At 36.8% G+C, this 14125-nt stretch overlaps 1 protein-coding gene across 2 annotated transcripts in view; it reads right to left on the bottom strand.

Moving 5' to 3' along the window:
• Positions 1-600: 600 nt before the first annotated feature.
• The window catches only part of TMCO3 (transmembrane and coiled-coil domains 3), a 31089-nt gene continuing 17564 nt past the window's right edge, over positions 601-14125 (bottom strand). For both annotated transcript variants that reach the window (XM_035565565.2, XM_035565566.2), the window contains exons 10-13: positions 9794-9944; positions 4448-4527; positions 3714-3863; positions 601-2084 (exon numbers count right to left, since the gene is read on the bottom strand). In XM_035565565.2, the coding sequence (XP_035421458.1) occupies positions 1971-2084; positions 3714-3863; positions 4448-4527; positions 9794-9944 (495 nt within the window). In that variant the 3' untranslated portion in view covers positions 601-1970. The remainder of the gene's footprint in view (positions 2085-3713; positions 3864-4447; positions 4528-9793; positions 9945-14125) is intronic.

A 14125-nucleotide genomic window follows, 5' to 3' on the forward strand; every position in this document is an offset into this window, starting at 1 on the left:
CTTGGCCACAAGGGCCCATTGCTGGCTCATGGTCAGCCTGCTGCCTGCCAGGACTCCCAGGCCCCTCTCTGCAGAGCTGCACTCCAGCCGGCCAGCCCCCAGTCTCCACTGGTGCTTGGGGTTATTCCTCCCTAGGTGCATGACCCTGCACTTGCCTTTGTTGAACTTGATGAGGTTCCTCTCATCCCATCCCTCCAGCCTGTCGAGATCCATCTGAATGGCAGCACAGCCCTCCGGGGTATCAGCCACTCCTCCCAGCTTTGTGTCATCAGCAAACTTGCTGAGGGTGCACTCAGTTCCTTCATCCAGGTTGTTGAGGAGTAAATTGAACAACACTGACCCAGTACTGACCCCTGGGGGACACCGCTAGCTACAGGCCTCCAACTAGATTCTGCACCACTAAGCACAACTCTGAGCCCTGTCGTCCAGCAAATTGCCAATCCACCTCCCCATCCACTCATCTAGGCTGCAATGCCTGAGCTTGTCTATGAGGATGTTATGGGAGACAGTGCCAAAAGCCTTGCTGATATATATGATATGATAGAGGAAAGAAGTATAAAGCACACAAATCCATCCAAAGCTTTGCTAGTTTCGCTACTTGGAGGACAACTTTCATTTTAATTGGCAATTTAAACCCATGTAACATGCATTTGTCTAGCTATTTGGCGGGTATCAAAGTTATTTCATGTGACAGTATAATACCGGCCTAAAGTGTTAATATATCTTTTTTAATAGCATTGTTTTAAACAGATAAAACTCGACATGACTTTGAAATTGTCAGAGTAGACTACAGTCTTTGAATAATCTTTCTCTATGATGCTTAAGAAATAGTCTTACAAGGCTTATCCTGTTACGCGTAATGTTTTAAAGAACAAAGCACTTACATTTAAGATCACATTCAAAACATATATTTTTTTTCATATCATGGTATTTTAAGGAGACTAACAATTTATACAATGTAAATGCAAAGTATGAAGTTGTGGAGTTCCAAATACACATTCAATCTGCCATTTCTAGTTTTGTGCAAATTAATTTGCTTGAAAAAACTTCAGATGAAGAGTATTATCAGTAACACCCAACCTCCAGAGATAAAAAAAAGATTTTTTTATATCTGCTTGAAATTAGACTTCCCAGATCTACTAATTTTATTTTTGATTTAAAACAAGAAACTGTAAACAATTACTATAACAGCAGTTAGCAACAAGAATGGGTGATAATTGTCAGTCATCAAATATAACCTATGCCCTTTCTTACCATCACCTTTTAGTCCAGTATGTAAATAAATACAAGAACTAACACAAATAAAAGTTACCACTATAAGAAAATACATTATATGCTGTAATTTGGAATAAAATCTCATACAATATCGGCTGCATTATTTGGGGTATGTATTTGCTTAAAACAGCTTGATACTAACAGTTAAACTTCTTTGTGTAAAGGACTACACTTTTACTCACCATCAGAAATGTGTTTTGTGATTAATTTTATACCAGTATACTAAGCTCTTAAGTGTGAAAATGACTCAAGTCATCTGGTAGAAGAAGATACCATAGGCACCATAATATACTTTTTTTTTTTTTTTAAACAAAACCTGGTGAAGAACCAACAGTAAGAAAAGGAGGATGAAAATTAAAAGGCACATTCAGGCAAGAAATAATCAACACAGTTTGCATGATGCTATAGTTAAAAAAATAATTTATACTCTGTATAATTGAACAGATCAGGAACAAATACTCTGGTAGATTCTAATCCGTCAGAGAAAGCCAGTTTTGTAAGAGATGTGCAATTCAAATCAGATCACTCTTTTTTTAAAGTTGAATTTTGTTTTGTTTTAAGGTCAGTGTAAGGCTTATAACCAAGTGCATGTTAAGAGGACTACTCAAAACCTCTTGTTTTCCAAGTGCATAGAGATACTACGAACAATGAATATATTCTTTGCAAGATGTATTCTTGTACATGTGCAAGTCTTATCAAGTACTTGAGCGTCTTTCAGGTCTTGGAACACACTTCATAATAGCAGCTCTCCACAGGGCAGGGGCAAGTAAAAGGCTTAGAGTAGTTACACTCAGAATAAGAAGATAGACCTGAAAATTGGAAATAACAGCCATTACTTCTCTCCGCAGTTACATGGTAAACTAAGAAATGATTTAAATTTGATGAGATCAGACCTTTCTCAATAATAATATTTTCAGGCTGAGACTTCACCTGTCTCTCTATCCAAGTATGCTTATTGTTACAAAGGCAAACAAGTGCGTGCACAAATCATGTAATTATCTGTTTACCTGGTTTGAACATTCACTTGCAAAAAAAAAACAACAAAAACCAAACCATAATGAGCTTATAGAATAACAGTTATTTACATCTATAGCTGAGAGGTCAATTTCAAAAGCTTAAGGTGTGCTAAAAAGGCAAAGGCCAAATACCGCTTTATTAAAAAACATAAACTATTCTGGTTCAAAGATACAATGGCAAAGTGTATTACTAATATATACACTATAGTTTTTTAACTATCAAGAATCCCTCTAAGTCACACTGCACATCTTCTGAAATGAGATCTTTGTTACATGTTATGGAAGAGTCTTTTAAAATGGCAGTGAGAAGTAGTTTTGAGGTCTCAAACAGAAGAGTGACATTTGGAATTCAGAGCTACGCAAACCTGTACAGTAGAAAATGACATGAACACTGACCCAGGAAAATTGAAAGCCTGCGGGCCTGCAAGCACTCTGGGTGGGCCCCTAAACTGATTCTGTGATCACGTATGGGTATCTTGAAACTCTGTACAAACATACAGTATTTGTAACTCCTAATTATATGCAGGAGTAAGCAGGAAAATGATTCACCTCTACATACGCAAGTGAACAGCATTGTGTAGATTTTCCACACTAGCTTTATTTGGAATTGGTTCCAGCATTATACAGTCCAGTGCTCCCACAATGGACAGTTCAAAGAGCCAGCAGAGTATTTTTGTGAGCAGAGATGCAGAGGAGAAAGCACTTAGCTTTAGAAAGTGAGGTCAGTTGTTACATCTCTGTAGCCATAATTTACTGAAGTTCGCAAAACAGAATTCATCTTGAGAAAATAGTGTTCTCGTAGCTTGAATATAAAACTAAGTTTACGGTTTCCTTCCTAGGGTATTTTTTCACGACTACTGAAAAAGCTCGTTTCTTCTGCAGTGGATTTAAAATTAACAATCTTTGCAGGTAAAGACCACGAGTTTGTTTGCTCACTTGTTTGATTGTATATTAAGGCAACTTGCACTTCACCATACCTGCCCTCTATTTCTGATTTACTAATATTTCCTTAGTCAGTTCCTACACTCTCAATTACCTCTTTCTATAGCTGTATCAAGATTTTAAAAGCAAAGGCTTCTCACTCTTAGATACTTGGGTGCTATCTACAATTCACTGCTCAGTTAATAAAGAAGTTGTTAAGGGGGAACAGTTAAGGCAAAACATTTATAACTATACAATTTTAAAATTAAAACGTGCAATCTACAATATTAAAGTCCAACATGTAAAAAAAGTTCAATAAAGAAAAAATTGAACTAAGAACCCTGTCAAGGACATACAAGTTTCTATTTGTACGGGCTGATTATTTGTTAACAGTCTAGAGATTACACAAAATAGGCCTGTATTTCACATACACTGCAATATAAAATCCCAGTAAGTTTTTAAGGTGCAAAACCCAAAGTTAATAACTATAAAATAGCTTACCTCCCGAGATATGATCCCTGCTCTGCGTGCTCTACTTCCAAGAACAAAAGAGAATTCACTGACTTGTGCCAGTCCTGCTGAGACAATCCATTTGATATACTGGCTGGTCTTTGGAAGAATCAGGGAAAGGACAAGCACTGCCAAGACAAACTTTAAAAAGCAGGGGTTTTTGGGGGGTTGTTGTTACATTGTTGGCTTTTATGTTTGTTTTTAAATAAAATAAAATAGTACTATCACTGTAAGATACATAGCATCAAATACAACAATGCTGGACATAAAAATAAACTAGCAGACTTCTAAATGTCTTCTATGTTAATGTCAAAAGAGGCAAAAAGTACACAGCACAGTACAAAGTAGCATATTTACTAAAATAAAGCATTTGATAACTGTTACAAGTCCTGAGTTAAGCAAATAGACATTTCTCCATGTGTAACAGACTTTTAACATTAAATAAAAACCCTGTATATTTGATTTTTATCCCTGTATATTTATTTTTATCTTTTAAACATAAAAATATATGTATTTGTGTGTATATAGCCTAAGAATGTTGTATCAAACTGTATTCTATCAGTTAGATTCCCCCAATTGCAGTAAAGATGTATTACTTCTCAGATGTTTATCAGATTTATCATATTTTTTATCGGATGCTCAGTTTTTGTACAATTTTCATTACGGCATGCAGCACTAAGATTATTCACACTGTTAAAAGATTTAAAAAAAATAAATAATAATACCTTCATTATGACCACAGACAATGTAAGGAAGAGTAAGACTGTGAGTTCATATATGACAAATGTGGGGAAAACATGAAGTCCTAGGAGGAAAAACATTGGTATTATTTTAGTACATCTTTTAAAATGAACAACTTTAGCCAAGCATTCATACTCACATGTAAGCTAAGGCTGAATATAAAAATTTTGTATTTATTGGAACAGACAATGAAAACATGTAATGTTTCCAAATGATGAAATACTATATTTGCATTCTAAACTATTCAGATTTTATTGCATCTATAAAGAAGCATGGAGTTACGTTTCATTTACAAGAACTAGGGTTATTAGTGAATTTTTTTTTCCTTAAAGGTATGCGCTATACTGTGGTTTGTTCCATTTCTAACTTATTTAGAGCATATACAGTTCATTGCTGAAAGAAATCCACCAGACAGTAACGTCTCACAAGAAGTATTTACAATGATTCAGTTTTGACTTTTTTTTTTAAGATATTTTTTTTTACCACTGCTTTGATATATTTTTAATTTACTGAGTGCAACTAAGTTCTATTTAATAGCAATACTCAATTTGTTATTCTAGAAATCCCTGGAAAGAAATATTTCAAAGCTCAATGCTAATATTTTATTATGATAATTTTCAGAGTTCATAATAGATTTAAGTGCAAGACTATATTTTCAAAAACAAACAAACAAAAATCCCTAATACACCTACCAACACTACCTACTTAATCACTTAAGTTATTTCCTGCCAAACCTACACATTTTTGGAGGGGGTTATCTCCAACAATATTCCAAATTGAGTTAAATTGACAGATGCATTAGCACTTTTGTTTATATTTTGTCTCTTCCACACCAGTCAACAGTCCAGAACCTGAACTGAAACACACTTCTTTCATTAAAGCTATAAAAATGCTGCTGGAAAATAATTCCATTGTTCTGCACAGTGACTGCAAGATACACTTTGCTAGCCATTCTTGTATGAAACGGTAATGGACTATTACTGAGGATGGAACACGTTACACATAAATTACAAGTGCAACAAAAAACGTAATTGTTGTGATCCCGTGACCCTCACATGCAATCACTGAAAGTCACCTGAACAAGAAAACTCACTTGGACTGGAATTGGGAAAAGCCATAAACCCCTGAGTATGGTCTACCCCAACTAAAGGATTATATAAAGCCACATTTCTATGATTTAGGGTTGTTTTCTGTTGGTCTTGGGTTTTGTGCTTTTTTTTTTTGTTTGTTTGTTTTTTGAAAAAGGAATATATCAAGGTGGCCTTGCTCGAGAACCTTATGTCTCATATTGAGACACTTGAATTTTATTCCGAGTTACCACACATATTTTCATTAATCTTATCTGTATAATCAGTAAAAGGTCAAATCTTGCTGTAGTATCAGCGAAATTATTTGGTTATTACATGAAGCAAGATAATGAACTGTCAAGAACACAGAAGCTTAAAACTAAATCCGGCTACTATTAAACAGACAAGAAAAACAAATATTTGTTGAAGTCCTGGTGTCACTGAGAAGGAATCTTACTCACAGCTAAGTCCATTTTTTTCTCCTAGGATATGAGGGACTTATGCAGGCAAGCATCTTTGGAAGTCCATTCCTTTTTCACAAAATCTCTTAAAAGAGAAACCAAACTAGTGGAGATGTTCCTGAAAAATCCATAATAGTTGGCAATTCTCCAACCTAACTGTTTTTGTTGAAGGGCAAGAGTTCAGCTTTCTGAAGCACGAGGCCAGTAAATCAATGCTCTAACTTCTTATTCTAATGCAAGACCAGTTTCCATGAATTTTCCCTGCCCTGTAGCACTGCAGAGCCTAAAGAACTGTAGAGAACCAAGAGTTGTCTTCTTAAATGCACAGGAGAATTTACTTAGAGCAACTTCAAGATGTTTTGTCCATGTGCACGTTCCTTTGTGGATGAAAATGTACTTCAAATACCGTAAGCTCAGAGATTTGTATACAAGTACTACCCATGCACACACCTTGTTTTACTTCTTAATGTCCTTCCAACTGCAGAAACACAAATGCAAAAGATTATCAGAGTAAGGAAAGAGATGGCAGAACAAGAGATGAACACCACACCAAAAAAAAGAAATCTAAATGTGCGTGCACATGTATGGGCAAGTAGCTTCTCTCTTTTTAGTGTTTATCATGTGCACGTTGCTTGTTCACCTCTAGGCTGGTCTCAGAGAGGTACATGAAAAGCAGCTAGAGAAATACAGCCTGTAACAACGTCGTCGTTTCTGACAAGAGGGCCAACCAGCATATCTGGAACTGTAGACTTCAAAGGGAGGCTGTAAGTATAGCCTAGGGCTCTCCTCACTATTGGTGCATCAACGTTTTCAGTTCTGGAGCAGACAGGCAGTCTGAAGTTCATTTGGACTGCTTCCTGATGTGGAGATTATTACCATATTCAAAAGAGCTGAGGAACAAACTACCACAGACTTCTACGCTAACCCTTTGGAGGTGTCTATTAGGTGACAAGTGTCTGTAAGGTAAAGCAAGCCTAAACCTGTTGCGTACACAGCTCTGAGGAAACAAATACACAGCCCTGCAGGCGCACACACTTTGGGCAAAATAGAGCCCACCATAGTGGGTTTATGGTTGTTACAAACCTTTACCCTAGCCCTCAACAAAAACTTAGGGTAGAGCCACAGGTCACATCAGACTGCGACACAGGCACATGAAGCCTTCCTGACAGCACAAACTCCACCAGACATTCACCTCACAGACAGCAGGAGCATGACTTATTTCAACGGATTTAATCAGACTCTGTGACTAGGCTCAGGAATCAACACAGACTTATTCTAAGACAGCAGAAACACTTCAGTCAAGTAACTCAAAAACTTCAGCACCATCATCTGGTAGTGTGCGGCATGTTGGCTGGTCACTAGTAGCTAGGGTTCCAGCTACGTCGGTTTTCACAGAGCTGAGTACAATCCATGGGACTTCAACTCTAAGCACTGTTCTGGAATGGAGCATCGCTTTGAAGGTGACCTTACACCAACATCAAGCCCAAAACCACAGTTCACTCATATAAGTTGCTGTGTGTTCTCCTATGGGTGATTACAAGCAAGATTTTACACACTTTTTATACATACTTTTTCCTTAACAGAAAAATTGTATTTATTTTAAACAGATTACACAGATTCTGCCCGCCTGCTACATGGCTGCTAAACAGCGTGTGAAGATCCAACTACTGTCATCATCATGTCCTGCAAAATCCAGCATCAATAAGAGGAATCTTAGAGATCCTTGACAGCAGACATGATGAAAGAAAACAAAACTCTGGTGGTCAAATCTCAGCCAGTAGGAATATTTCTGACACATCCTCAAGATGGGACAGTCAATCAGAAAAATAACTATAGTGATGTACTGGGATGCTGTATCTTAATGGACCTAAGAGCCCTGGCTAGATCAAAAAGATAACAATAGCAGAATGGAAAAAAAGTACATTTGCCTCCATTTTTGTGAAAAAAAGGAGAAAGCTACCTCCAGTCTAACGTCAGTTCTGAGAGCTTGAAACATCCAGGTTTCATTCTGTCCCATGCAGGACAACAAAGCAGTAGGGCTGGATGGATGAGGAGAAGGTGATGAATGTCACCTAATGAATTCCAGTCTTGGGATCTTCCTTTGAATTCTCTCAAATTCAACAGAAATGTTAGAGGCTCGGAGAAACACCATATGTTTGTTCTGGACAGTGGTACCGCTAACACTGTCAGCATCACCTCTCTTCAGAGGAAGAAGATGAAGTTTTTCAGCATCTTGCATTTAAGGCCCCAATGCTGGCCACAAGATTTACCCAGAAGAGAAACATGGAGCCTTGCAAGTGAGTACGTCTGTACAGCACACTGAGGACACACGACCTCGTCACTCACTAGAAGCAAGATGCCTCCTCACCAGTGGCAGATAGGGTTGCTGATGCCCAAATTCCACACATCTTGTAGTCTGAGAAAACCCAGGATATTGGAGCCTTAAAAAATAAACAGGCTACGCAAAGATTCCTCCCATCTTCCTGAAAAGCAATCAAAAGAAAAATCAAATGAGGCAGAGGTGGAAAGGCAAGGATCTGAGTAGCAGGTACTCAAAGTTCTCCAAATGTGGCTCTAAGAAGAGACTGGTCCAGACGTTCCCTCAAAAAATATTAGTGAGGACGGAGAGTAACAGGAACTTTCTGACCTCAACAGATAACACGAAGAGAGTCAGAAAACTGGAAGAAAATTTGAAGCAACACACAGAGGTGTAAATGAATGTACAGACGGAGAGTTACTCAAAGTACAGCTGTTAATGTCTAACTGCACAGGTGTATTATTCCCACAAATGCATCCATGCGTAAAGTTAAGAGCAGCAGTATTACACAGGTCGAGCTAAGGGCATGACTACTGTCACAGACAGTATGTGAACAAGTATTGTTCAGCTCAGCTTTCAAGAACCAGAATGATTTTTGTAGTGAGAACACAAGTAGACATTTAGGACGAACAAAAGAGCGACTAACTTCTCCAAATGATGTATTTACATTCACTCTTCGGTTAAGTCACCCCCCCAAGGCAAGTGCTTTCACTTGGCCTGTCTCCTCATTCAGTGTACCTAAGCACTGCAGAAATGTGTTTCAGTTTTCTTCAGAGAAGACATATGGGCAGCTAAGGAATCTAACACTTCAAAATGAAGATAGCAACCGATTTATATAAATATTCTTGGAATTAGCATGCTCTGGATAACAACCTTAATGAATTTCTCCCCTGGCCTTACGCATCAATATTGCATTTCAGTCAGTGGGTAGTCTGAGATATTTCTTGTTCAATTCTTCCTGCATTGAGCACACACAGATTACATCTTCCTAACTAAGGAACCAAGATGCTATAAAAAGGCTCTGCTTCCATTACCATATTCTGCTTACAGAGAAAACCGAGCCACAAGGACCTGAAATTTACTCTATTCACTGACTCAAATTGGTAATAATTTTTTGGTATAAATTACAAGTATATCCACTGCAAAGACAGAAGAACATTTTCTAAAAACCAAATATAAGCCCCTTCTTCCCTTAAAATTTTTAGTTATGTGCTTTAAATAGCACAGACAAATTCAGAATTGAGAACAAAAACCTGCCATTAAAACAAAAATTGAGAGTACAACGTGGAAATTCCTTATGAACATTAATGTTGCATTTAAAACTTTAGCAAAGTCAAAACAATGTTGTCATCAGTTAACATTTTAGTATTGAAAAAACATAAAATCTATCTCCCCTCAGTTCGTAGACCCCAGTTGATTTATTTATTTTTACTCCCCTACATTGGTAGGTTAGCACTGTTTTTAGTAAGGTTTGTCGGAAATTACCTATGGATGCAAAGAAAATGATGGCAAGAAAGTCTCGTATTGGTTCAATACAGGACATAATCTCCTCAGTGACCATATGACCCTGAGAAGAGATCAGAGCTCCAGCTAAGAAGCATCCCAGCTCCATCGAGACATCCAGCAGCTCTGTGATCTGTCGAGGAATAACAGGAAAATCTATTACCGTTCTCTTGCCCAGAGAGACCTTCTTTACCATTTCACATAGAAATTACAGAGCTATACATTGCACTGCATGTAATAAATTAATATAACCTTACACAAACTCAACATTAAATATAATTTAGCTTATTTCAGTTTTCTGCAGTATTATGTTTGTACAAGAGACTCACAAAACCATGATGTTTCCCCTCCATGATGTTACTTCCTTCCCCACAAAAACAAGTTTCTTAATCTACATTGCAATGCTTTGTCACTGTTATGGATAGCATTTGATTTCACCAAAATGAGAGAGACTAACAGCTTGAGAGACAGGCTTGCATTATACACCAAGGCTGTGAAAATAAGCCATAGCAACTTCATGTTTCCCAACCGTCAAACAAGGGGAAAAAAAAATCAAAGCTTATAATTTGGGAGAATAGTCTCAATTTAGCAAAAACAGTCCCAGACATAATTTACATTTTATTACTGTAAATAAGACCTAAATGTGCTTGTGTGTTTTACTGAGTTGGGATGGATTTAAGCATGTGAAGTAAACTGCTGGAATGAAGCATCTACTTGAAAAAAATCAGACTGCTCTTTATTCTTTTTTTATTATTTGAACATGGTGCTAGAAGGGAGAGATGAAACATGTAAAAGAGACTGAACTATAAAATAAGAAATTGCTTAAGGCAATGCTCGTAACATGAGAAAAGCAAGCAGCACTTCTCATAGGTATAAATAAAATGCCTTTAAAACCATACTGCTGCAGACGGTCACCTCACTTAGAAAGGACAATGCTATTAATATTAATAGGACATTTTAACTGAAGACTTATTTCCATACTAATTTAGTTTAAGTAACAATACACCACGGTGCATTTATGGACGACATTGACCACGTCTTTAATGGTGTTACACTAAGGTATGATGCTAAAACTCAAGTGACTTGAAATTAATGGAGGAGAAGGAAAGACATGATAAACAAGTCTCCAAGCAATGTATAAAATGCTGCCTAAAACTAAACCCCAGTCTTTTGCATATTTAACTATTAATGTCTGAATGATCATCACATAATTCCATTTGTGATGACAGTCCTTAATTTATTGCAAGATATTTAAGAAAACAAATTGGGTCTGTCAACCTATGCAAATAGTTGCTAATCTGGCAAAAACAACAAAATAATCCATGCCAGCGACTGTGAAAAATATGCCACTTTGGATATACTCCTATCTTAAAACAAAAGGAATTTCAGTTCAGTCTCAAAGATGTGCAATGCTTTTCCTAACAATCTGAAATTGCAAGAGGGAAGAAGGAAATGTATACGAAGGATTTAAAATCACCAGGGGTGAAAAAAAAAAAAAGGAAGAGAAACATAGGAAACATTTTGGGAAGTCACAAGCTCTGGAGTATGACCATGATCCAACACAGCCTCTTCAAATAAAGTTGGAATTATTTCTACTATTCAGATATAAACCACCCACAGTTAAGTGTTATCTGCTATAACAGAGCTTCAGGTCAAAACATTTATACCTAATATTTTAAGCATTCATATGCACACAGTTAAGTTACCATTTAAGAAGGGATTTACCAGCTCTTGTATTGGAATTGTATGATATTGTGCTGTTATCAGAATCACTAGTCAAGTAAGGAACATTATAACTGTGAAATAAATATACTACATGCTTGTTCAGAAGGCATAAAACATAACTAGAGTAAAATCTATGTCTGTTTAAGTTTGCTCCCACAGCATAAAACCCAAGATCTATGTCTTTACTCTAGAGCAAGTTAAGTATGAGTTCAAGGACCTGGTAGATACAAATGCAAATTTTGCCATTTGTCTGTTCTCTAGGTACTTCACAACCTCAGGTCTACTACATATATATATATATATATATATATATATATACACACACATATATATGTATATATAATCATTACACAGAAAAAAAGAGAAGTGGATGAGAGGGCAAGGAAAAACCCCAAAATTAGGGTATTTTCTTAACCTCACTCAACTTCCTCCAGTCTGTTCTTCAGATTTATACCAAGACTGCTTTTACTGTTCCCATCCTGGTTTCTGGCTGTCCAATATTATCAATAAGCAGACACATTTCCTCAAATTAATCTGTAGCTTCAGGGATTATCATAAATAAGGTGTGCAGATAGATACAATGAAGAATGTGTGTTTTACTGGCAGGAAGGGCTTCTCAACAAAATGTATTATATAGGCAAAACTCAGAATGTATTTTGCATTTAGCATGCCCTCTCTGCTTGCACCATTTTTAATGTTTTCCTTTATTGAGCAGGGCTCTAACGACTACTGTTCCCTGTGCCATGTTCTGTCCTTTTCTTGACTCCTACATTACAGTAAGCTTTGCCAGTCAAAACTAAATGAAAACTTTTCTTAATTTGCACCTTTTTTCCCCCCGTACAATTTAGTTTTCATTTGCTTTCAAAGGTTGCATTTTACTCTTAATTCAGAGAGGATCGTTTTGCACTCACTAGAATATAGGATTTTTATGTTCAGGTGTTCTACCGTAGCAATAAATAAAGAGAGAAACATTACTGCTATACCATGTTCCTGTTGAATTTCAACCATTTGCTCAGCAGTCGTTTTGCCTATATTCACTAGTAACGTGCATCTTATTGCTACTTTTTAATCATCATAGAAGCTTAATGAATAGGGTGAGCCAGTAAGACTAAAGAAATCCCTGACTGAAATAAAGGTATTAGTATTTGGGGCATTAATAACTTAAACCTGCCCAAGAGTAAAGACGTGGATGCTAAGCTTGCATTTTAAAGAAGCAAAGCATTAATGGGAACTGAAATAATTTTTAGAGAGCCTTTGAAAACTCCATCTCAACTATATTTTATGAAATAATTAATTTGAATATGAGATTACAGTTCTTCCTTAATCTTCTCCCTTTAATTGACAGAAGAGAGTTCAAAAGCAGGTTATGAGCCACTGAGAAGTACTCCAGCAAACCAGGAATGACTTTCCTAGTTGACTGCAGGGAAAAGTATGTACATTTTCTTATAGGAAATGCTGCAATGACATAACTATATTTTCTTTCCATCTTTTTGATATGTAAAGATAACTGGCAATTTCCCTCCTCTTGCTGCTATCATCAGAGATCAGAGCAGTCAAACTGGAAGCCACATCTCCTCCATGTGTATATGCAGTCCTATAAACATGTAACTGCTGTCCTCCTTGTCAGGTCTTGTTTTTTTCAAGTGCTTGTCAAATTTCCACAACTCAGTGCTAACGTGACAAAATTGACCACTGTTGTCCTGCAAATGTCTAATATAGCAATTCATTATCAGTGGAGTGTTTAAGACAAATGTTCTTGTAATATTTCTATATATACAGTATATGAAAAGGCAACGCTGCACTCATCAACACTCTGGCTGACATATGACACATTCCTCAGCCACTACAGTAAGTGTCTTAACTTAAAAAGCACCATTTTGGCTATCTGCCCTCAATGGTCATATTTAAAACCAGAAGCTGGATTCACTTTTTATGTTGTAATTGAGAAAAACAGTTTCCCAGTCTTAAAAAAAAAAAAATCCACAAAGAACAGTGTCTGCATAAATCAAAGCTTGAAAATCAGTTTAAGGTTTAATAGTTATCTACTGAACCTTTGTTACTGATGATAAGGTAACAAGATTTAAAGATGTACAACTGCATGTCAAAATTCAGCTAGACTTGCGTAGGATTGGCACTTGACAACTCCCTGACCCCCCAGTCTGCCCAACTCGTTGAGGAAAAAAGAGAATTTCAGCTACTTCTCAGAATATAGGGAAGCAAAAAGAAACATCTCCAAAACTTCGTAAAATAGCTTATTTTTTAGATTTGTTACATCTCTTTTACTCTTAGGTTATAAATCAGAGACATATTTAAGATCCAGTTTCAGATTCAATGAGCTGCAATGTTATCCAAGTGAGCCAAGCAGATCAGAAATGCTCAAGACAAAGTTCAAAAGTCATTTCCATACAGAAAGTTCCTCAGCTGACAAGATAACCCTTACACTGAAATCACTTACACTGCAGTGCAAGAACCTCTTTTGCCCTATATTCCCTCTTGCTTTCCCACACTGAGGCACAGAATTTGCCCTTGTTGGTAGAGAAACTGCAATTCTTGTCATAGTCATAGGAGATTTTCAAGCACAGGAAATAA

The sequence above is a fragment of the Cygnus atratus genome, chromosome 1 (assembly GCF_013377495.2).
Source record: "Cygnus atratus isolate AKBS03 ecotype Queensland, Australia chromosome 1, CAtr_DNAZoo_HiC_assembly, whole genome shotgun sequence".
In the NCBI taxonomy this organism is placed as follows: domain Eukaryota; kingdom Metazoa; phylum Chordata; class Aves; order Anseriformes; family Anatidae; genus Cygnus; species Cygnus atratus.